This window comes from Mustela putorius, unplaced genomic scaffold (genome assembly GCF_011764305.1).
Source record: "Mustela putorius furo isolate JIRA1106 unplaced genomic scaffold, ASM1176430v1.1 tig00003854_pilon_pilon_pilon, whole genome shotgun sequence".
Taxonomy (NCBI): Eukaryota; Metazoa; Chordata; class Mammalia; order Carnivora; family Mustelidae; genus Mustela; species Mustela putorius.
The window spans coordinates 1,052,298-1,076,717 of NW_025422006.1; the positions used below are offsets into that span (position 1 = coordinate 1,052,298).

At 57.8% G+C, this 24,420-nt stretch overlaps 1 protein-coding gene across 5 annotated transcripts in view; it reads right to left on the reverse strand.

Moving 5' to 3' along the window:
- Positions 1 to 467: 467 nt before the first annotated feature.
- Positions 468 to 24,420, reverse strand: part of FGD3 (FYVE, RhoGEF and PH domain containing 3) — a 49,361-nt gene continuing 25,408 nt past the window's right edge. For 4 of the 5 annotated variants that reach the window (XM_004766135.3, XM_004766134.3, XM_004766133.3 and 1 more), the window contains exons 4-18: positions 21,412 to 21,501; positions 20,686 to 20,822; positions 19,001 to 19,157; positions 16,173 to 16,311; positions 15,668 to 15,726; positions 13,108 to 13,254; positions 12,587 to 12,679; positions 11,196 to 11,275; positions 10,092 to 10,122; positions 9,150 to 9,257; positions 8,127 to 8,189; positions 3,662 to 3,784; positions 2,164 to 2,307; positions 1,523 to 1,669; positions 468 to 1,276 (exon numbers count right to left, since the gene is read on the reverse strand). In XM_004766135.3, the coding sequence (XP_004766192.1) occupies positions 1,067 to 1,276; positions 1,523 to 1,669; positions 2,164 to 2,307; positions 3,662 to 3,784; positions 8,127 to 8,189; positions 9,150 to 9,257; positions 10,092 to 10,122; positions 11,196 to 11,275; positions 12,587 to 12,679; positions 13,108 to 13,254; positions 15,668 to 15,726; positions 16,173 to 16,311; positions 19,001 to 19,157; positions 20,686 to 20,822; positions 21,412 to 21,501 (1,728 nt within the window). In that variant the 3' untranslated portion in view covers positions 468 to 1,066. Of the gene's footprint in view, positions 1,277 to 1,522; positions 1,670 to 2,163; positions 2,308 to 3,661; positions 3,785 to 8,126; positions 8,190 to 9,149; positions 9,258 to 10,091; positions 10,123 to 11,195; positions 11,276 to 12,586; positions 12,680 to 13,107; positions 13,255 to 15,667; positions 15,727 to 16,172; positions 16,312 to 19,000; positions 19,158 to 20,685; positions 20,823 to 21,411; positions 21,502 to 24,420 lie in introns of those variants that run through there. The other variant, XR_006601944.1, reaches the window with a different exon arrangement.

Consider the following 24,420-nt stretch of genomic DNA (forward strand, 5'->3'; position numbering starts at 1 on the left):
GAAACCTGTGTATGGGGACCCCAGCCTGCTGGGCAGGAGGACAGGTCCCACACAGCTCACTAGGGGGCTGGCCAGGAGGACCCCAGGTGGGCTCCTGCTGTGGGGGGCCTAGTTCCACACCTGACCCCAGTGGAGTGCCCCATACCCAGTGGGTCAGTCCTGGCTGCCCCTGAGGTCTGGAGTTCTGAGACCCATGGTGACCTCCTAGGACTCAGTCTCCTCAGCTGTCACGTGGGAACGTCCCGGACAGGGCGACCCTGAGAAGAACCCACTAGGCCTGCGGACATAGGAGGTGCTCAGTGAGTGCAAAGAGCAGAGGTCAGAGGAGAAGGGATTGGACCAGGGAGAGGGGCCGGCTGGGCGCCTCACGGACCCCCTCACAGCGGCGGGACCTGCTCCCCGCAGTCCTCACTGGGCTGTCCCCCGCTCTCCCCTCCTCGGGGCCCCACCCTAAGGCTGTGCCCGGCTACTGGCCACCAGCATTTATTTTCACAGACCAGTATGGCCTGCTGCTGGCCAGGGGACTCGGGTGCAAATCTCGGCCCCACGTGATGCAGGGCCAGGCCTCCCCTGGACTCTGCGGAGTTTCTCAGGGAGGTCCCGCAGACATGCCCCCAGCGACGGCCTCTCCAAACAGGGAGGCGGGCTGCAGCAGCAGCTCTGGGCGCGGGCAGAACAGGAAAGTGCAGTCTAGGCCAGTCACAGTTCAGCTCACACGGTCCAGATGGGGCAGGGTGGCGGGGAGGGAAAGCAAGGCTGCAGACCTCCACCCGGCGTCCCCAGGTGGCCCCAGGCCGCTCCTTCCGCCTTCCGGAGCTGGGTGCCCCTCACTGCACGGTGGCCTGCACCCTGCTCCAGGCCACGCTGTCACAGCTCTTCCTGGACACACGCTGGCCACATGGGCCTGTTTCCTCTGCTTCAGAAAGAGGTCCCCCAAGGTCAAGTGTCCCGTGGCTTGTCCGCTGCCAGCAGTCCGAGAACCCCACACGCCTGCACATAGCCTCCCAGGTGGGCACAGGCCCTACTGTGGTGGCCACAGAGCCAGGACACGGGGCCGAGGCTCAGCTCACAGGGCCACCAGGCCAGGGTCCCCGCGGGCAGCCGCGCTCAGGGCTTCCAGCCACTGCTGCCGCAGGTCCGCCGATGGGGTGCTCAGGTACAAGGTCTGCTGGGCCTGCTGTAGCCGCCACACGTGCCTGCTGTCTGGCCTCTCCACAGGGTCCAACACGCTCACTGTGCAGCCGGCAAGGGGGATGGTGCGTGGCGGCCCGCCATCCTGCAGCAAGGAAGGGCTGCGTCAGCATCCCGGCCTCTGCCGCCCACAGAACACTCTTTCCCACGGGCAGACAGCAGAGGGCTGACTCTGAGCAGCCGTGGAAACCAAGGCCCCAGGATCACAGGACTGAGCAGGGCTGGTCCCAGACAGCATGGCCCAGGCCCCTCTGGGCGCCGTGCGCCTAGGCTCCAGGCTAAGAATTGGGGCACAACCCCTAGCATGACTGGGGAAAGGTGGGGGACACACCTGGCTGTCTCTCTGCAGGTGCAGCACCAGCTCCAAGGGTTCTGACGCCGGGATGGTGGCCCACACCTCACTCCACACCACACCACTGTCCGACACCTGCAGGGAGCTGCAGAGCATGCTGGGCTGGGGGTCCACAGACACTGGGTTCTGGAGACATGAAGGGTGGGTCAGGGGCAGCCTCGCCGCAGGGGTCACCCTCATGGGGAGGGGGCAGGCCTTCCCTCCTGGGAACGTGCTGGACAAGGGCCTGGGCCCGCCTGACCCACCCCGGGGTCACCGCAAGGGCCTCTGTGTTTCAGGCTGCACCGTCCAGGGGACTGAGACGATGAATGGCGTTGAGCCAGAAATAAAGAAAAAATGGAAGGGTTGGAACCAGGGTGTGGCTCATGAGAAAGGGCTGTGTGGGCTTCCCCGGAACACATGCACCGTGCACCACACACGTGATGCACACCACACACACGCACACTGCGCGCACGCACATGGCGGACACACGCGCCACGCACCTAGCATGTGCACACACACACACACACACACACACACACACACTCTCTGTCCTGGCACAAGCCAACAGCTGTGAGCACTGCAGAGGCTACTGGGGACAGGGGCTCCCGTCACGAGGCTCCCAGCATCGGCCTACCCACCTCTGTGCCGTGCTTGGGCTCCTCGGGTACCGCCTCAGGGCTGGGGCTCTCAGGTACCGCCTGCTGCGTCAGGAAACACTCTCGGCAGACGCGGCTCTGCCTGCCATTCTCGGCCTTGAACTCGGAACACTTCCCACAGATGACCTGCAAGGCAGAGGGCACCTGTGACCCCGCCCCCGGGGACAGAAGTCTGTCCAGGAAGAGACCAGAGGGGCTGCAGGGCCAGGAGGGACACCGCATGGGGACGGGAAGGGCTTCTCCGCAGGAGCCTCATCAGAGGGTAAGGACCCCAGTACTGGCCCCATCGGCCATCCAGGACTTGCCTCCTCTCCTAGAGGGTCCCACAGTTTGTGTGCACAGAAAGAAAATTGGGCAGAGGCACCAGGTACATGGAATGACGCTCAGCATCACTAGTCACCAGGGAAATGCAAACCCAATCCACAGTGAGATATCAGATATTGCCTCACACCTATCAGGATGGCTAGTACCCCAAACACAGGCAATCAGCATTGGTGAGGATGTTGGTGAGGACGTGGAGGAACCGACCCCTTATGCATCATTTGTGTGAATGCAAGACGGAAGAGCTGCTGTGGAAGACGGATATCCAGTCTCCAAAAACATTGAAAACGGAGTTACCCTAAGACTTGGCAATTTCCGTGATTTCTATTTTTATGGATGGTTGGATTAGTGAGTAGATGGATGAAGACCCACCCATCCACCTGTCCACCCATCCATCCATCCATCCATCCATCCAACCATCCACACATCCATCCTCCATCGACCCACTACTCACACACCCATCCATTATCCATCTGTCCATTCATTTGAGGACTCATCCTTCTATCTCTCCTTCCCCCAGTGTCTCAAGGTTTCATGCAAGGGCATGACAATGAACACCACACCTGGCACAATCTGCTGGAGCTCTTTGGAAAACCAGTTCTAAGACAGCTCCATGCTAAAGCCCACCTGCTAACATAAATTCCTTTTTAATAACTTAAGCTAGAAATAAGTAAATCAACAATAGTCCTTTGATGAGGAATAATCTTCCCTTTCAGTATCAAGTTCAGAAGCCCATCCTCAAGAGAAAAGAAAAGGGTTCTGGGGGCCTCTGTGAGGAGAAATAGAGATGGTAATCACTTGGGGTACCAGTTGAAGGTAGCCTCACATCCCCCAGGCCCACTCAACCTTTACCACCGTTGGAGCACCTGGACCAAAGTAGCAGGAGGCAGCTCCCCCAACGGCTGCACCCCGCCCCCCATGCTCTCTCCCTCCTCCCAGGCATGGCATCCCTCACCTCCTCTTCAACCCAGGCCACCCAGAGCTGAGCTCTGTGGTTCTGAATCTGGTCCTTTCTCAACCACAGCCCTGTTGGTCAGACACCAGAGCTGACCAGAGGAAGGAGGTTGGTGTTGACTTCAGACGGGACATCGCCTGTCCGCTCCGGGGCGCCAGACCTCGTCATGGTCCAGGGGCCCCAGGACTGAGTGCCTGCACTCACCGCGCCACACAGCTTGCACCGATGCTTCCTCTTGGTGATGGAGTTGAAGGTCTCACCACAGCTTCTGCAGCCCTGCTTCTCTTTGTCACGCCTGGTCTTACCAGACCCCCTCCTGGGCTCAGGCTGCGGGAGGCAAGTATGCAGGGGCCACTCCGTGAGCACATGGGCAGCACGTGCACAGAGCAAAACGCAGAAGGGCACGAAGCTGGGGCGTCGTAGCCTCAGCCCCCACCCAGCCCTGCTCCCCAGGCTGCCCTGTGGTCACCAGCATGCATGCGTTCTAGGTGGGTCTGGAACTCTGCCCAGACCGACCCGGTAGGTCTGAAAAGGTGGGGCCCAGAGCCCATGCTGGAGAAGGTCTGCCCTGTGGCGCCCGGGCCAGAGTCGCCGAGGCTCAGGGGCTGCCTTGGGCCCGCCTGAGCACTCAAGGGGCGGGTTGGGCTGTGCTCCCTTTCCCCTCCGCCAAGCTGTCTGGTCCTCCCACCCAGGAGTTGACAAGGGGAACGACAGGAAGTCAGGAAACAACATGGTTTGGGGTCACAGAGCTTAAGCAAGCTTTAGACAAGTCATGAGGACACCATGAATGCCCTTCTACACGTTGGGCCAGGTAGGCGGGAAGCTCAGAGCCCCCGCAGAGACGGGGCCGGGTGGGAGCGCGGGGGTGGGGCTCACTTTCCTTCGCCCACTTAGTCTTTACAAACAGGCACTTATTTCCCTCTTTGTCAAACTATTGATTTCACTGTTTTAGTTTAGTCCCAAACTAAGGGAGCGGCTCCCTGCACACGAGGAGGAGGCCAGGCCACAAGTGGGATGCAGTTTAAAGCTGCCCCTGGCGCGGCTCAGGGAGAAGGACCCAACCGCAGAGCGGCTCCTGCAGAAAGCAGACTTTCTGCAGAGGGGTTGGAAGAGCAGAGAGAGGAGACGGGGAAGCCCAGCCAGACGCTCCTGCTGGCCGCCTGGGCCGGGGACCTCCTAGCGGGCGGCTCACCAAGAATATCTCAGAAAAGAGGAAGAAACGCGGTAAACAAGCAGAAAGCAGACGGTCCCCCTGCCCCCTCGCCGCCACCCAGTGGCTCCTGGGACAACAGTGTGGGAGTGGGGGTGGGTGGGTGGCTGTGTGCTCTGCTCCCGGCCCCACTCCTGTCCAGGACCCCAGCCCCACGGAGACAAGAGCTTTCACACAAGCAGCAGGCAGGCAGGAGCAGGTACAGCATGAGGCTTTGGTGGGGGCTCAGCAGAGTGGTCAGCCGAGCCTCAGTTTCCCCATCTGGGAAGGAGTTGTACAAGGTGGGGACCAGCCCCCACACCCTGCCCTTCATTAGCCATGAGACCACGGACGATGGTCTCCTTCCTGAGCCTCAGTGTCCCCATCTGTACAGTGGGGTTGACAACGGCTCCTAAGGCCCCTCATATATGGATCCCAACTGACTTGGCCAGTTTCCCCTTATGTTCCCACTTCTCTCCACCCCACTCGGGGTTCCTCTCCCAGAGACCATCTCAGGACTGCGCAGGGCCAGACATGGGAGGGGAGCCACCTGGGGCCTGGCACGCAGGGCAAGGAAGGAGAGACAAGGGGAACGTGGCCGTCCCTGAGGTCTGCCGTGTCCCGGCAGCCACCCCCCAACCATCCCTCAGGGTGGTCCCACTGTCCCTGTATTCCAGGTGAGGACCCCAAGGGCTTGGGAGGTGGGAGTGGTCGACAGCAGGGCAGCTGGGCCCAAGGCCAGAGCCACAAGTCACTGACACCAGACGGCCATGGGGGCGTCCCGGGGGGACAGAGGCATGGATGGGGGCCAGAGGAGAGGGCTGGCCCAGGACGGATGGAGGAGGTGGCTGCAGTGGGGCTGGGGTGTGGCACCAAGATCACCGGCTGCAGGCCAGTGGGACGGAGGGCATTTCTGCAGCAGGGGGTGCTCAGGCCTTCTGCTTGGATGCCGGGACATGGAAAGGCCCGGGCCAAGTCCTCAGGCAGGTACAGAACTGGGGAATCTGCGAGTCTCCGCCCAAAGCACCCAGTGTCCTGGGGCACGGGCAGTGATCTCTGCCCAGGGCAGACTCTGACTCATCTGGGTGTTTCTAGCTCCACAGCACAGAAGGAGGAGGAACATTTAAGTAAGACTCGGGCCCCAAAGACGGCTTGACAACCAGCCTCTGATGGCACCTCCCAGCTGGCTCTGGGTCCTGCAGACTGTGGACACAGGCCCTGCCTGGCCCCTCTGCTCCCTGTGGGCAGCTCTGTCCGGGACCCCAGAGCATGGCCTTGGAGCAGAAGGGCAGCGCTAGCTTTGTGCACCCTAAGGTCGTGGCCATGTGGTTGGACGGGACCTGGCTCGGCCTCTGGGAGGGGTGCCCATGTCCCCCTGCAAGCCTGAGCCCCAGAAAGCCTCTCTGTGAAGAGCTACATGACTTCTGCCGAGCAGCCACCTTGTGAAACTTCCTGGCCTGGGCTGAGCTCCTCTTAGGAAAGGGGTGCTTGCAGAACCGTGTGTTTGAGGACACCAGGGCTCAGGGAAGGAGACCAGCAGCCACATGGGGATTTACCTTCCTCTCTGAGTGTGCTAAGAAAAAGCTTAAATCTGCAGCAAGGACCAGTCTTTTGGTGTCAGACTGAAAACTCATTTTGAGCACCTTCCACTAACGCACACTGAGCAGGTCTCAGACCCTATACAGCCAGACCTTTACCTCACACTGAGCTACCCCAGATCCACTAACATCTCTGTTCACAGGACACACCGGTGAGAAAAGCCTGGGGCCACTGTCTGTGACTGTGTTTGTGCGTTGTGGGCCCTGGGCAGGTGCAAAGACCCTGCGGCAGGGTAGAGTGAGAGGAGAGAGGGCCAGGAGGGCGAGGAATCCCCTTGGGGGTTCATGGGCTGTGACAAGACCATCCCTCTCTCATTGTCCATGCCACTTCCATGCTGCTGGCCTCAATGACACTAACTACTGGGAACCATATTCTGTTCCCCAGAGCCACGAGGCAGCTGCACCGCTTGAATAAGGCGGGGGGGGGGTTCCTCCTGTCCTTTGGCCCCTACACCCATCATGTCCCCCAAATGCTCCATCCTTCCCTCAAAGCTTCTCAAGGTGTTCCCAGTGCCCGGGAGCCCAAGGACCTACGTTGGGGGCCCAGGTTCTGCTCTAGCATGGGGTGGGCGCTGTGGTGTCTGGGGGCACCTGACCCAGGCCTCCCAGCGTGGGCCAAGGCTGGAGACGAATTATGCTTACTAAAAATCCAGCTCATGTTGGGAACCCTGCTCCCTGTGGCCAAGGAGACAATGGCTACCCCCCAAAAGCCACTTCCAGGGCCCCCTTCCCAATGCAGGGTTTGGAGCAGAGGCTAGGCCTGCCCATCAAACTTCTGTCTAAAGTGGGGCTGCCCAGAACAACGACCAACCCCCAAGGGCAGCACAACCTCACTGGGTAAGCTCTGGGCCTTGATGTTGAATTCAGGAGACTCACTAGCAGTTCCAGGCTGATGGACAAGCAGCACCCGCTGGGGTACTGGGGCCTGGGAGGTGAGGGCATGGGAGAGGGAGAGAGAGGCTGACAGGTCAGAGAGAGTGGGGGACTCAGGAGCAAACCCAGGGTTTGCCCCAGGGTGGCTCTGTATGGGGTTAATGAGCTGCCCACATGGATAAGATCCATGCCTAGGGCTCAGGCCGGGACTCAGGCAGACAGCCGCAGCGTGGCCTCCAGCCCTTCCCCACCAAGTCTGTCCAGGAGCATCCCCTGGCAGCTTGCAGGGGGTCACCCTCCCCTGGTGTCTTGGGGCACAGCTGTCAGCAGGGCTCACAACTGGTGGGCCAGTTAATAACCGTGCTCGCCTGCCCTGGATGCCCGGACAGGCCAGGCACCCAACATCCTCCCACTAATCCCCACGCAGCTGGCAGAGAGGAGGGGCTCTAGCATGTCCACAACCTGCCCCTGCTGGGGGGACATAGACATAGGCTGCCCAGCCCCCTCCCTGGATGCACCACGCAGGTGGAGAGAAGGTGAGCAGCGTGGGGGAGGGTTTTGGGCACCACCGCCTAGGAAGGACCTCCCTCCATCCTCCTGGGGCCTCGACTCCCAGGGTCAGGGGCTGACCGTCCCTCTTCGGATGGCCGAGCGGCCTATGGATCAGGCACAACTTTAAGTTGTTTTAATCACATACTTTCCACAAGGTAAAGAGCACAGTGCCGTGACCACCCAACGGACCTAATAGACGCGGGGGTCCCAGCAGGCACCCTCAGCCCCCTCCCAACCCAGCCAGAGACTATCACTGTGGGGACTCAGCTCACGTGGGGGTGGCTCACCCATGGACCTTGCCCCAGAGGGTTCCCTGGTCTGACCCCCCCCCCAGAGGGCTCCACGGTCTGACCTCACCCTGAGGGCTCCCTGGTCTGGCCCCCACCCTGGTGAGCACCCTGGCTGACCTTGCCCTCTACCTCCTGCCCCTGCCAAAGCTGGGGGGGGGGTCACTCACCCCTGCTGTACCCCCTCCACCGCTGGCTGCCACTGCCGGCCCCTCTGAGCTGGAGCCCACCACCTGGAGGGAACAGAGACAGCCAGCATGAGCGAGGATGCCTGGCCACGCGCAGACACCAGCGCAGCACTGACCACCGACAGCACGCCCAGCCCTTCCATTTGGCCACAGGGTCAGTGTTTGCTGGGACTTTGGGGACACACTCCTCCCTGGGCCAGTGTGGGATGCCCCTGGAGCCTGCAGCAGCCCCCCCTCCCCCGTGCCATCGTGTCACCGGCAGGACACGGCCCTGGGTTCCACCTCCACCCTCAGGCCTTCTAGGGCCTGGGCAGCCTGGCTCCTCGGGTACTGCTGTAACCACAGACATAGTTCTGAGTCCACGAGGCCTCTGTTTAAAGAAGCCTGGGAGAGATGCAACGTTTTCTTCTAAAATATATTTAGACAGCAAGATAAATGGATGCGAATGCTGAGTGGCCGATAAGGCCGTGAGGAGGGTGCCAGGCCTGGTGCTGGGGACACGGGGCTGCTGGGCTGGGCTGGGCCGGGTATCCTTGGTTTTAAGAGCACCTCTGGCAGGAGGTGGGCGTGAGGACCCTCACTCGAAAGGCAAGGGCGGTTGTGCCTACAGGAGGGGGCTCTGGTCCCCATCGGACTCCCAGTGGGCAGCTGCAGCCGACTTCCCCCAACTGGCCCTGGGCAGGGCCCCTGCCTCCTGGCTCCCCTTGGCCCCAGGGTGGCTCTGTATGGGGTTAATGAGCTGCCCGCATGGATAAGATCCCAAGCCCACCTCACATGTGGCTTCATGCAGGCCCATTCTTCCTGCCTGCCCCTCGTGAGGCCTGGCCCCCGAGCTGGTGCTCAGCAAAGGACAGGCAGGGAGTGACACCTGCCTGCCAGCCACTGGCCCTTGGCACAGGGAGCGTATGGGGACCAGCTTCCCTCGGAGATGCCAGCCCTTCCTCAAGGGGCCTGGGGCACCCCCCCACCCGGTCCCTCCCTTGTCCCTAGGACACTGGGGCTCACAGGGGAATCTGGAGGGAGGGATGGGTCCTCTTCTTGGCCAAAGGAGCCGCTGAAGGCCTTGAAGGTCTGGCTGTTCTGCTTGTGCCTCTCGATGGTGGCCTCAATGACCTGACACAAAAACCAGAGAACGAGGGCCATCAGCAAGCTCGTCCTTGAGGGCAGGACCCAGCATGCCTCTGTCCCCACAGATAGGTCCTACGGTCACGCATGTCCCCAGCTGACCGGACACAAGTCCCAGGCCCACCCTGCACGCGGCTGGTGCCTCCCACAGCGTTCCAAACTGCTGCGGATGCTTCCCGGACACCCCAGGTGGACCGGCAGACACAGCTCTGTTTCCTGCATTGGCCTGTCCCCCTCACATCTGTTCCCATTTCCTTTTTCTCTCCTTGCCCAGCTTTCTCTCCTACGAATTCTAGAAGCCACAGCCCTTCCCAGTTGATGCTATACCAGGATCCTTGCCTCAGCCTCTGCTCTGACCTTCGCCTTCGTGGACTTTGGTCTCTGTTCCCTGTGTCCTTCAAGCCAAGTGTGCTCTGGCTGCCCCAGGACACTGACCAGCTCCCTGCCTGGCTGACCACCCTCAGGCCCCCACCCTCTAAGGCCAACTGCTCATCCCATGTAACCTGCTGCTCCTGCTGGCTGGCGGTGGGGAGAGGGTGAGGGTCCCCTTGGGCCCCCCAGACAGTGCAGATCCACACCCTGGGGGAGGAACCCCCACCTGCCCGCCCCCAGCCCTTCGCACCGGCATATTTACTGCAGCTAAGCAACTGAACGGACTGACAGGCTGGCAGCATCTGAAGGGACTTAGCGAGGGTACTTCATCAGAGGGACGGACAAAGCCTGGGGAGTCACAGGGCCACTCCATCCCTTGTTTCAGCATTAAATGGCCATACTGTGCAAGAATTTGGTCACCTGATTACTTTAAAATTTTAGGAGCTTCACCTGAATCCACTCTTTTTTCTCCTCTTCTGTCCTACAAAAACAAACACAGTATCTTATTAACCTGGCCTTAAACACGATTAACCTCCACACTCCTCTCAACCCTGGGGCACACAGCTGAGCTGCTCAGAGCTTCCAAGTGCAGCTCAAGGCCTGGAAGACAGTCCTTGAGTGCCTGGTACACTGTGGGCAGGCAGGGTCAGATGCAACGGGGGAGGGGGGCAGGTGTGCAGTCAAGGGTGGCCAGGTGTGATCAGGTGGGGGCAGGTGTGGAGTCAGGTGTGTCCAGGTGGGTCAGGTGTGATCAGGTGGAGGCAGGTATGGCTAGGGGAGTCAGGTGTGTCCAGGTATATCCAGGTAGGGTCAGGTGTTGTCAGGTGCTGTCTGCAGGCCCCTCTACAAGGGATGTAAATCAACACCTCCTAGGACCACAACGGGTACTTACCAAGATCTCACATCACTGGAGGAAATGAGAGATGGGATCTCCCACACATTCCCCCAGTGAGAGCACAAGCCTGGCCCCAATCACGGGGGGGGGAGACAATGGCTGGCCCCCAAAACTTAAAGCAGATGTGCTACCCTTTGATCAGCAGCTCTTCACTAAACTTTCTAATGGACAGAAGGACAAATATGCCCTAAACAGGCATGAGAATGCTGAGTGCAGCACCTTTGCCACGGCTCCCGGAAGGAACCCCGGGTGCCTGGGAGCAGGAATGGGTCGGGCGATCGTGATGGAGAACTACACTGCTTCTGGAAACGAGGCTCGGGTATGGGATGCTGTCTGGCAAATTAAGTGAAAAAGGCAAGAAGCGGAATGGGCTAGACAGTAAATAGCTGCGTGTGGTTTTACAAACTCGGGACACGTTCATGCACACAGAAGTCTGGGAAAGGCTCCTCAGAGGTGACTGAGAACATCTGCTGGGCGGGGGAAGAAGGCCGAGGCTCAACTTTCATCGACTTCCCTTCGAAACTGTTACATTGTAAGCCACAAATCAGTGATTATGATGAACCAAAACCAACATATCCCAAGGTTATCCTGTTTAGAAAAAGGAGCCAACAGCCGAAGTGTTGAGTCACAACAGCAGGCGCCGGGTCGGCCACCCATACCGAGTCTGCAGCTCCAGGCACCGTCTCCTTCCCGTTATGATGAACGTGGGCGCCGCATTTGGCTTGACGATATCCTGCACCTAGAGGCCAAGGGCATAACAAAATAACCGGTTGCTTAGCGGGCCCGGAGGGGCAGCCCTGTGCTCTCAGACACAGAGGTCTTTCTTGAGGAGGGGGCACAGGCGACCCAGTGGGCGGGACACTGGGGGAGCTGGTCCGTGAAGGAGAGCTAGGACCTCTCATCCTCGGCACTTGGAATGGTGCCGGCCAAACCCTCCCGACTGCCGGGCTTCCCAGCAAGTCAGCCGCCCGCCCCACACAAACGGAAGCTTTCCCACTACGGCACCTGAAGGCCCCTGAGAGAGGAATGGGAATCTTAAAAGGGCCACGAGGCTCTCTACCGCTCTGCAGGGGTCTCTGATCCACCAGCCCCTATGGTGGGAAGCCACCCCCCATCCCCGACACCCCACCCCCAAGACACTGCTGGATGTGGCCCTCAGGCCCCCGACTCTCAGCACCGCAGCCTGGCTGTAGGGGGAAGCGGGCCCAGCCAGAGTCGGACTGAATCAGGCCTCAGAGCAGGAATTTCCCAAACGCCCCAAAGTTAAGGGTTTCTGTGTTAGCACATTTAGTTACCCACCCACCACTAATTTCTTACATAAAACACCTAGGAGAATCATTTCTTCTAACTATGAAAAAAGATTTTTTCCAGTAGTTTTTAATTTTAATGATGTTTCTTGAGCTGGGGCTCAAAGAATTTCAAAATAAGAAGTATTTTTTCTTGTATCCCTAGGGCCCACCTTCACATGTGAATACTGACTGAGTACTTGATCCAGTCGGTATTTGTGGAGTGGGGGTTAACTCAGAGCCCTCCCCACAGGAGGGGGGGCAGCGTCCTGCTCTGTGGCCCCCAAGCAGGAGACGTGGAGAGGCTGAGGCCCTAAGGGGTGGCAAGGACCACACGTCGTCCAGCCCCTGAGCCTGCAGCACATCATCCCGACTCCAAGCCGGCGCGGGAGCGGACAGTGCATGGGACCAGGGGACCAGGGACTGGGCAGGGAGGGCACCCCGTCCACTTTCACCCCAAGCTTCGCCTTCAAGTCTGTAAATGAGGCTCTGAGCACCAACCTCACAGGGACGGAGGCTGGCCCAGGCCTTCATCCTGCACGGACAGGGCAGCAGTGCCCGGGTGGGTAAGCCAAGTATGGGAACGGGGTCCATGCACAACGCCAGGCTGAGTGGCACTCAGAAATGCCCAGGCCACACGTGGGTCACAGACAGAGATGAAGCTTGAAAAGGGTGCAGTGGTGACCCTCCAGCAGCCAGAGCCCAGTCCCCACCTCGTCCAGCGCCCTGCCAGGGGAACAGGTGAGAGGGCACGGCTTACCCACCTGGAGGCCCGAAATGTCCATCTTCTCCCGGACACTGAACTTCTGGCCCATGAGCCGCAGTTTGGGCACACAGTAAAGGATCATGCTGTTGAACTGCAATCGAGACAGGGACAGGGTGAGGGGTGTCACCCCAACAAAGGAGCCTCGACAGAGAGGAGGCGGGAGGCACGGCTCTGCAGCGAGGCTGGGCAGGGCGTGGCTCCCTGGCGAAGGGGCGTGGCTGTCGTGGTGAAGGTGCGTGACAGACAGGAATGGACGCGGCTCTGGTGAAGGGTGGGGAGGGCAAGGGCGTGGCTCCCGGGGTGAGGGAGCTCGGCAGTCGGGACTGGGCGTGGCTCTGGGGAAGCGGGTGGTGGACAGGGGCGCGGCAGATGCGGCTGAGCACGGCTCTTTGGGAAAGGCGTGGCCCTGTGCTAAAGGGGCGTGGTGGGGCGTGGTTCTGGCCTCGCAGGATGGGGGCCCTGGGGCGGGGCGGGGCGGGGCGGGGCGGGGCCCTGGGGCGGGGCGGGGCGGGGCCTGACCAGGAAGAGGTGGCGGTCCTGCGCGGTGCCGTTCTTGGCCGACAGCTTCTGGATCGGACCCTCCTTGATCAGCTCGTTGGCGGGGTTGACGATGTCCTCCTCCCCACCCAGTCGCTCGTACACCTCCAGGAGCTTGTGCATTTTCTCCTGTGCGAGACACAGGGCTCAGGCCCGCGGCGGCCGCAGGGGGACCCCGGGGTGAGGGGATCCCGCCCTGCAAGCATGGCCCGGAATCAGGGAACCCAAGACCGGGCAACGAGCCTCGTGATAATGGGGTGGGCCGGAAAATGCGGGGTGACGCCGAGGCTGGGCAGTGAGGGATGGACCCATGTTCGCCCTCAGAGAGCCGCTACCACCACTGCCGCGGGCCAGGCTATGCCCACACGCAAGGCAGGTATCAGTTCATTTAGTTCCCGCATTACCCCAGGAGGTAGGGGCCATTTTATCCCCTATTTACGGACCAGGAAACTGGGCTATGGACAAACCCAGTGAGCCGCTAGAGAACCAGGATGGCCCTTCTGCGGTCAGAGGAGATATTTCAAGCTGTTGCTGCTCTTGCCCCGGAGTCATCACTGCCTGTGGTGACCCTGCCTGGTTCCCTGTGCCCTCATGACCAGACCTCTGCCAGTCTGCAGGTCCTCTCCCTCTGGCCTCAAGACTGGCTGGGTGGTCAGCGGCCAACCAGTGCCCCTGGGGGTGTGATAGGAAAGGGGTGTCAGCCTGTGGCCCCAGCTCTGAGCCCAGAAGCCACTGTCCCTGACCAGTTGCTACCAGCCCCCCGAGGAAAGAATGCAGCAGAAGGCTGGAAGAGATAGGCTTGCAGTAACATCAGTCTACATCCCAGAGCCTGGGCTTGCTGTGCCACCGCGGCTGCTGCCCGCACCTGGCCAGTCTCGGCCTACACAGCCTGTAAGCAGGCTAGTCTGGCTAGCCCTTTCACCTCTGGTCAAGACACAGGTGGTCGATGTGCGTGTGGGTCCAGAAAGGGGAGTTGGCATGGAGCGTAAGCAAAAGCAGGCAGGGCAGTGCCAAAGGGCCTTGCATGTACTGGGGGGCTGGGTGTGCACCCCGCCTGGACTAGGGGAGGGTACACCTGCCATGTCCTAGGGGGCCGGGTGTGCACATGGGCTAGCTGGTGTCACCTTGCGAGCAACAGCAGGCTAGAGGATTCTGAGCACAGAGCAACAAGACAGGTTCCCCACAGGAAGCTCTGAGCTGGGGAAGTGTGGATCAGAAACTGAGTAGACAGCAGGTGGGGCAGCTGGGAGAAGCCTGGGCAGCGGTCCAGGCTGAGGGGGGTGGGGACCAGCGGGCGTGTGAAGAGGCTCCTACAAGCACACACTGATCACTCCCTAAGGCCATGGCCTGGGATAAGACCTGGACCCAATGCCAGAGCCCCCAGCTATCACACCTGGTGGGCAGAGGCCTCAGCAGACCAGGAGAGAGAAGCACTACAGGTGTGCTGCAGGTGGGAAGGCCTGGGGTGAGGTCTCAGGCCTTGTCCGCACCCCTCAGAGATGAAACCCAAGAGGGGCTTCCCTAAATATCCATAGGCCCTGTGTGAGCTCACGACCGCAGAGCTCTGAGAAGCACGTCTTTCGCCTCCACCAGATTTAGTCGTGGGGAGGTGGAAAGGGACGTTTGACAGAAAGGACCCAGAGTAAACCATGACCTGTTTGGGTTGCAGTGGATAACCCACCCACCATGGGCCTAATCTCTGGCTGGTCTGTCCTGGGGCCCCAGAGCAAACCTGGGGACAGGCACCTACGGAGGACACAGCACTGGGCCGCACATAGCAACAGCCATGCTAAAACAAGTCGCTGCCTCTCACTTCTCATGACTGAGAGACGTGGGGTCAAACAGATATTTCACCTTTTTTTCCCTCTCAAAAAACAGCAGTGCCTGTGTGAAAATAAACAGATCTGAGGATTGGGAGACACGGGGTGGCTGGGGACTGTGGCGGCCTGGAGAAGGGCTGAAGGCACAGGCTGGGGCGTGGGACTTCCAGGGTTTCTCAGGAAAGTCAGGAGTCTGGATTCTCCTGATCTGTAGTCCTGAGCAAGGACTTAGAAATTCTGCCAAGGCACCGTGCAGGCCACACAAGGGACAGGGCCACCCACAGAGAACTCCCTGATCCACAGACCATGGGCTTTGGAGGTGTTACAACAGCAGGGGGACAACAACAGGGGACACTGTCCCCTCCACCTCTGCGCTGTGTCCCGAGGCGGGGCCCTCAGGAGGTGAAGCTTAGAAGAAGTCATGGTCTTGGGGGTGGGCGCCCCATGATGGGGTCACAACCCTGATGAGACACCAGACAATACGCTCTGGCTGCTCAGAAGCCAGGGACAGAAGGTGCTGGCACCCAGCTGTGAGATACACAATGTGGCCCGAGTCAGTCTGTGGGATTTTGTTACAGCAGCTGGTGGAGACAGGCACCGGCTGAGATGGGGTCGTAGAGTTAGGAACCGGCAGGCCTGTCTGTCCTGTGACGGAGCCCCTGTCCATGCAGGGTGTGCCTGCTGCGGGGCCCTCGGGCATCCTCCACGAGCTCCACACTCACCATTTTCCGAATGGCAGCGTTGGAGTGGTTGGCAGCGGTGGAGATGAGCTCTAAGGACCCTGCAGGAGGAAGACGCAGAGTCAGGCTGCAGGGCGCCTGCCGCCTTTCCAGGGGCTGCCCTGCTCCCACCCTTCCCTGTGGAGGCCGAGGCTGCTCAGGAGACCAGGCCCTGGGTTGGGCCCTGCAGACACACTCCGTTTGGTGAGGAGGTCTGCTGGGGCTGGCATCCCACTCCCCAAGCCGCCCCCAGCCCCATGAGGCCCTTCCTGGGGCCTGACCTCTGCCAGCATCAGCAGCTCCCTCCCCAGAACCACGGTCCCCCCTCTAAGGGCAGTGGGGGCAGGGCGGTTTCTCCCTTGCAGTTACTTCCTGAGATGTGCTTAGGGAGCACTGGGCCATCTGCCCTGCTCTGTCCCTGTCCCTGTCTATCCTTTCTCTCCTCTCTCCCTGTGGGTTCCCAGCAGGGGCCCCAGCTCCCACGTGGCCTGGTGGCTGCTGGGCTCACTTTCTGCGTCCTTCCGATCGGGGGCATCTCCTGGGAGCCTCTTCAGATAGTCCTTGAGCAGCAGCTGGTAGCGGGGGACCCTCTGCACGGGCTCCAGCATGTGGTGCTGCAGCGTCAGGTTCCCACACACCTCCTGCTTCTGTGGGGGAGAGAGGCAGCACGTGGCACCCGCAGAAACATGTGTGGACCTGGCCCCCCTTTCTGGCCTCCATGGCACCTGGACTCTGCTGACTGCAGACTACATTACAGCAGGGTAAACCGAGGCCTGGAGAGTTTGAACAATGGAGCAAGGACCTAGACCCCCGTGCAGGCTTTTATAAAGTTCCTCAGGGGAAAGAACTCATCCTTGCGGGAAGGCTTCCCTCCCGACCCCACGTTCACTTACATGATTGCTCACTCGGGTGCCGGGGGCTGGGCCTCTTCTTCCCTCCCTGGACACCAGGGGGGACTGGACTCCCAACTACGACGGGGGACCTGCGGCCCTGCCTAGAAGCTGCTCTGCGTGTGGCTGTGTGCTCTGATGGAAGTGCGACCCTTAGCGCAGGGGTGGGTGCTCAGGCCTCGTGCCCTGCCCCCCCACCCTGGCCCTCAGTCCCTGCACCGCACCTCTGCCACCTCAGTGCTGTCCCACTGGGGGCCCTGCCTTTGCTGTCTGCCTCCACTCCCTGCAGGTGCCCAGGCATGTGCTCCTTGGTTAAGATGCCCCAGCCTTCCCCCTGAGTTTGCTGGGGGCTACGCTGTTCCCCTGCTTCTCCCCGCCTGCCACCCGGGCCACTCAGGGCTCATAAGAGAACAGCCTCCAGCCCGAAGGAGCTCCAAGTGCCCTTGACATGACAGGGCCCAAGGAGCGCCGTTGGCAGCTATCACAGAAACAACCCTTCTCAGGGAGGCTAATCAGGGGTGACCAGGAACCGGACATTCACAGAATTCCAAAGTATCTCCCTGCAAGAAACTTCCTAAAGACATGAGGGACACACTTTGGGGGGGGCACATGCTTTCTGGGAGAGGAAACCACAGTGCACCTCGTGCCCCAGCAGGAGCGCATGGCCCCCACACCTGTACCTGCCTAGACCGCCAGCCTCCCAGTGCTCTGGCCAGTGGTGCTGACACAGGCAGTGCGAGGTCCTGCTGGTCACTCAGGGCTGGGGCTCGGCCATGGGCACAGCCTGGGAGGCTGGAGGGGGTGGTCTGTGCACACAGCGGGGCCGGCCCAGACCAGGGGTGAGGGAGCTAAAGGAGGAAGCACTGGAACTGTCCTCGGTGGGCAGGGACACAGAGGCATCTAGGACTCCACACTAGGAAATCCTGGGTGACCCGAGGGGGAAACGCAGAAGGAGGAACGTGTGTCTGTGGGAATGCACATAGGCACACACATGTGTGTCTGGTGTGTGTGCACAGATGCGGTATGTGACATTCAAGCGTGGTGCTCAGGGTACACAGGATATTGGGACAAGTAGCTAACTATTCACAGAAAGAAAACTGGACTCTTACCTCACACCACAACCCACCGGGAAACTATTCTGGAATAGCAATTCTAATTTTTTTAAACAAAGACATAACATTAGGAAAAAAAGTTATCTAATCATGAGATAGGAAATACATTTATAAGCATTACTTTGAAGATTTTTAGAACCATTATTTAAAAACATAAAAAAAAAAAAAACACATTATTTTATTTAAAAACTGGTGAATGTGGAGCGCCTGGGTGTCTCCGTCAGTTAAGCATCTGCCTTCAGTTCAGGTCATGATCCCAGAGTCCCAGGACTGAGCTCCGCATCGGGCTTCCTGCTCAGCAGAAAGCCTGCTTCTCTCTTTCAGATAAATAAATAAAATCTTTTAAAAAAGTTGTTTTTAATTTAAAAATCTTTTTTAAAAACTTCACTTTAATAAAGAAACTGGTAGATGTGGCTCCTTAAAAACTAAAAATTTTGTTTAGTAAACAATGTTGTAAATAAAAATCAATGGGGGGACGCCTGGGTGGCTCAGTTGGTTAAGCAGCTGCCTTCGGCTCAGGTCATGATCCCAGCGTCCTGGGATCGAGTCCCACATCGGGCTCCTTGCTCAGCAGGGAGCCTGCTTCTCTCTCTGCCTCTGCCTGCCGTTCTGTCTGCCTGTGCTCGCTCTCTCTCCCTCTCTCTCTGATAAATAAATAAAATCTTTAAAAACAACAAAAACAAAACAACAAAACAAAACAAACAAAAAATAAATAAATAAAAACCAATGGGGAGGGACGCCTGGGTGGCTCAGTTGCTTGAGCAGCTGCCTTCAGCTCAGGTCATGACCCCAGCGTCCTGGGATCGAGTCCCACATCGGGCTCCTTGCTCCGCGGGGAGCCTGCTTCTCCCTCTGCCTCTGCCTGTCACTCTGTCTGCCTGTGCTCGCTCGCGCTCGTACTCTCTCTGACAAATAAATAAATAAAATCTTTAAAAAAAAAAAATCAATGGGGAAAATAACTTGTAAGATACAGGACAGATAATAAAAGACATTCTTAATGTGTAAAAGCCTGGCAAACTGATAAGGAAAACAACACTGAAGAGCTGGGAAGGGGCTGTTTGCGGGAAGAGAGAAAGCAGGGGATGAGCAGGTCCCACAGGCCGGCAGGTTCACGGAGGGAGGAGGGAGAGAGGCAGGAGTCACAGTCGCATTGGGGTCCAGAGTCCACCCAACGACAGTGACCAGACAGACCACACACCCTCTCGGAGGCGCTCCCCGTTGCCTGAAAGGACAACAGGACTCGTGTCCCCGAGTGATTCAGCAGAGCAGGAACGCAGCGTCCCAGGGTCTCCCCACGCTTCCGCGACCCCCGCGTGTGCCGGCCGCGGGCCTACCTGGATGCGGTGGACTACGTCTTTGAACACCGGGGAGCGCTGGGTCCAGGCGCTCACCAGCTCCATGGCCCGGTCAAAGTTCTTGACGTACTCGCCATACATCTTGAGAAACGGGGCCAGCTTCTGCAGGATGTCCCCGAGCCGGGGGTTCGTGTCCCTTTGTGGGGGGAGAGAGGTCATCAGAGGGGCCAGGGTGGGACGGGGACGTCACCCGGAGTCCACGGGGTAATGGCCCGACTCCCAACGCTGAGGGAGGGCAAACTGGTGGGCAAACTGGTCACCCTCTCTGAGCCTTACTTTTCCTCCCTGGTACCATGTAGGGGGGAACCACGTGTTACATGGAGGTACACGAGAGGATCCCGTGGGCTCTCCAGCTGTGCGGACACAGGATCGCTGCTCCAGGCCAGGGGTGCCAGTGGGGACGCGACCGCTCAAATGGCAGGCCCTCATCAGAGAGAATCTGTGAGGCCCCATGTCACCCCTTAGCGGAGCAAATTTCAGGAACAATGGGATGAGTGGACGCTGACAGTCTCATTGGAAAGCAGCAGGTTAATAATAATAAACCCGGCACAGACAGGGATTTGAAAATAAATTTCAAGAAGCGTAAAATATACCCATAGTCTTTAACCTTTGAACCACAGTTCTAAGGGGAAGTGACCCTAAGACGTCATCAAAAAGCAAGGAGGCGTGAGCACAAAGCCACCAGGGTGGCATCATGAGAATGCGCTCTGGTCACCGTCCCTGGAGGGCGGGCTGGCCTGTGCAGGTGGGCTGGTGGGCCTTCTTCCCTGCGGTCTGTGCACGAGAAGTCTCTCTGGGGTCTCAAGGAGAAAACCCATTTTTAGCAAGTGTGGACTGTGGACAGAAGGTCAGCTGGGCCCCAAGCTTTAATCTGATGGCCTTAGGGACACAGTATGACCTGCTCTGCAGGGGGAATGAGCTCCTCATGAAGACCTGCAAACAGGGGCCCTCCCTGGGCTGGGCAACTGAGGGGATGCCCGTGAGTCAAGGCTCCTGGCCTCTGCACCCTCACTCGCCTGGCTGCTGCTGGAGAAGGGGCTTTCGGGGAGCCAAGGGGCGGAGCTCCCGACGAGCCCAATGCCCCAGGAGACCGGGCACTCAAAGCCAGGCGGGAGAAGAGAGGAAACCAGCAGACAGCCCAGAGCAAAGCAGCAGCGCCGGGAAGAGTAGGGGACGCACGCAAAGTGGACAGTGGCAGGCGCAGGGCCACGCCTGTGATGTTTTACTTTCCAGACTCAGAGTTGAGCCGGCGCTCCACGAAGAACAAGCAGATGTAGCAGAGGGACAGAAGGGTAGCCCCTGGGGGCGGCCGGAGGATCCAAAGTGCCCTGGGAGGGGGAACACCTCAGTCTCCAAAGCAAAGGAGGGAAAACAAAACTGCTAGGTCCGTTTATTTGCCGTTTGGTGTTCACAAACCCCACAGAGCCTGAGTAGGGATTAAAGGAGCTTTCAAGCACAGACGAAGCAGCGGAGGCGTGGGGACGCTGTGGGCCAGCGCTGCCCCAGGCCCGTGCAGGGAAGGAGCCAGGGCCTGCGGGACAGCCCCCCACCCTGCCCCGTGCCTGCATGTCTCTCCGGCACACAGGCTCTGCACGGAGAGGCTGGCCACGAGAATCCGCGCAGCTGCCGTGGCCCAGTGGCCAGGAACCAGGGGCCACACTCACCACTCCTGCGTGATCCGCGTCTGCAGCTCGGGGAGGAGGAAGTGCCCATGGAAGCGATAGATGGACGAGATGTTGGAGAAGATGCCCGTGGTGACCTCCGAAGGGATGCCGGCTTCTGTCAGCTGGGTGCAGAAAACCTGGGGGTACAGAGGCCCGTAGAGTGGGTGCTGAGCTGGGGGGAGGGGCTCCTGTTTTCTTAACGAACCTCCGCTTCATCAAACGGGCTCAGACCTATGGTTTTAAAGCCAGCTCACTGACGGCTAAGGACTGTGGGGGAGGCCGACACAGTCCTCTGCTGATGTGGACTTGCTGTCCCGCCTCTGCCCACCTCTCAAGGGAGCTGGAGGGTCCGGATTTCCTTTCTCAGCTCTGTGAGCTACACATGGACCCGATACCTGGCAGAACTCTGGGTGTCCACCAGAGGTTTACTTCCTGTGCTCATAAACCCGGGCTGCTCTGGGCACAGCAAACTTCCCAGAGCCCCTTTCCATGCTCAGATAATGCAGCTGCCAGGAAGAACCCCTCCAACTAGGTGACGGGACAGGACCTTGGCCCCAGAGCCCCAGGCTCAGACAGCAAAAAGGAGGAGTTTGTGGAGGAGACTCACAGTGGCCTGAGTTTCAGTGTGAAGGCCCTCATACTCCAGCTGGAAGGGCCAGCCAGCCCTTTCAGCAGCCTCTGAAACCGGCAGCCCACAGAGGCAGGACCCCAGCCCTGGGGGGCTACCTGGTCCAGCAGGTACAGCCGCCGTACATAGGTCTCCTCGGTGTGCAGGAGCTCCTGGGCGATGTGGAGCAGCTTCGGGGGCTCAGAGCACTGCAGAGAGAGGAACCACAGGTCCCTGGGGAGGCGGGTCTGACATTGGGGGTAACCAGGGGGCCTGGGGGCCAGAAGAGGCCACTAGCGCTGGGCCAAGGGGCTCAGTTCTCACAGATGGACTTCTCAGGAAGATTTCTGGGGAAGGCACAACAGCTCCTGCCAACCCCCCTAACCATCCCAGATACAACTCTGCCCTCCTGAGACCTTGACCACAGAGCAGCTACAGCAGCCACATCAAAATATTTTGTGGCCTGCTGTCAGCAAGACGGCAGACTAGAATGCTACAGGCCCTCCTTTCCCCGGAGACATGATGCCGACAACGTATGGAGCGGAATCCCTCTGTGAGAACCCAGAGGAGAGCTGAGAAGCTATCGCTCCACATCACGGTAAAACCAAGAAGAGATTCCAGCAAATGGGGAAACCAGGCAGCATCCGGCACACCCTTTCGTGTCCCTCCCCAGGCAGCAGAGCATGGCCCACGTGGAATGTAGAACCTAGGCTGGAGGTCCCGCTCTGGATGGAAATGAGACAGTGAGCCTCACATTCAGGGCTCTGACACATCTGGGGGCTGCCCAAGGGACTGCTGGCTTCTGTCTGTCCAACTGGGAGTGCTGACATGACCCAGACGAGAGTTTGAAAGTCCTGGAAACAGGCCAGCCGTGTGCAAGACAGAAGGCTCTAACTTCAAGGGGCTTTATGTAATTACAATGGTAACCACAAGCAAAATATCTCTAGAATATACATGAATGGAAATGAGAAAGGAATCAAAATATACCATTACAAAAATTCAATAAAAAATAAGGCAGACTCTAAGAGAGGGACAAAAAAGCCACAAGATGTGTGGAAAACAACTATCAAAATAGCAATGATCCCTCCCTATAATTATTTTAAACATAAATGGATTAAATCCCTAATCAAAAGACATGGATTGGCTGAATGGATTTAAAAAACAGCGTCTGACCACATGCTATGCACAAAACACCTTAGATTTAAGGACACACACACAGGCTGAAGTGGAGGATGGGTAAGATGGGGCATGCAGACGGACTCTTCTCCAAAGAGAACAGGAGTGGCCACACTGATATCAGACGAAACAGACTGTAAATAAGAAACTGCTACCAGATATAATGAGGAACATCATATGATGATAAAAGCACCAACTCTCTGAGAAGATAAAACAATGAGAAATATTTATGCACCAGGGGCGCCTGACAGGCTGAAAGAGTGTGGGACTCTTGGGGTGCCTGGGTGGTTCAGTGGGTTAAGCCTCTGCCTTCAGCTCGGGTCATGATCTCAGGGTCCTGGGATGGAGTCCCGCATCGGGCTCTCTGCTCAGCAGGAAGCCTGCTTCCCCCTCTCTCTCTGCCTGCCTCTCTGCCTACTTGTGATCTCTGTCTGTCAAATAAATAAATAAAATCTTGAAAGAAAGAAAGAAAGAAAGAAAGAAAGAAAAAAGTGTGAACTCTTGATCTCGGGGTCCTGAGTTTGAGCCCCATGTTTGGTGCAGAAAGGACTTAAATTAATAAAAAGACTTAAAAAAAAAAGTTTAAACAAATATCTATGCACCAAACCTCCTAAGTCCTAAATATATGAAAGCACACTTTGACAGAATTAAAGGGGAAACAGCAGCATGGCATTGTAGGAGACTTCAGTGCTGCATTTTCAACACTGGGCAGGACACGTAGACCGAATACCAGTGAGAAAACAAGAGTGTGAACAGACATACAGACGCAGACCCCTCACCCAGCAGGAGAAGGCACATTCTTCCCAAGTGCACATGGAACATTCTCCATGATGGTCTATATATCAGACCCCAAAACAAGCATTAACAAACTTCAGATTGAAATCACATAAAGTATTTTTTCCAGTCACAGTAGAATGAAACTAGAAATCAACAGCACAAGAAAAACTGGGAAACCCACGGATAGGTAGAAATTAAACAACACGGTCTTCAAGAAGAATTGAAGAAGTCACAAAGGAAATTAGAAAATAGCTTGAAACAAATGAAAATGAAAATACAAACACCAAAACTTAGGACGCAGCAAACGCTGCTGTAAATGTGTGTGTGTGAAAAAGGAAGAAAGATCTCAAATCAACGATGTAACTTCACACTTCAAGAGATTAGAAAGAGAATGCACTAAACCCAGAGCAGTCAGAAGGAAGGAAATAACCGAGATCAGATCAGAGATAAATGAAACAGAGAATAGAAAAACAATGGAAAAAATCAATCAACTCGAGTTGTTTTTTGGAGAGATCAACAAAATTCACAAAACCTTAGCCAAATTAACTAAGATATAGACACAAAGAAGTAATATTAGAAATAAACGAGGAACTATTACAACCAACATCACAGAAATAAAAAGGATCATGAGAGACTGAAGTGAACGGTTACACTCCAGCAAACTGGGCAGCCCAGACCAACGGATAAATTCCTAGAAACACACCAAGCCTGAAGACATGAGGAAATAGGAAATCTGAATGACCAAGAAGGAGTAAGTGGATTGAATATGCAATGAAAAACTTGCCAACAAAGAAAAGCCTGGAACCAGTTGGGTTCACTGGAAAATTAATACCAATCTCTCTCAAGTGCTTCCAAAACACTGACAAGGAGACAACACGTCTGAGCTCTGAGGCCAACACTGCCCTGACACCAAAGCAAGGCAAAGACCTTCCGAGGACCCTGGAGATAAACGACCCTGGCGAAGACTGATGCAGAAGTCCTTGACAGGACACCAGCAAACCCGACTCAACGGTACAGAAGAGCATTGGACACCAGGACCAGGGGAGGTTTATTCTGAGACTCAACACCCATGAGAAACACTTGTGATGACCTGCATCGCTGCAGAAGCAGCCTCTGACAACATTCACTGTCCCCCTGTGACAAAACCACCAGTAAATGGGACTTCCACCACAGGA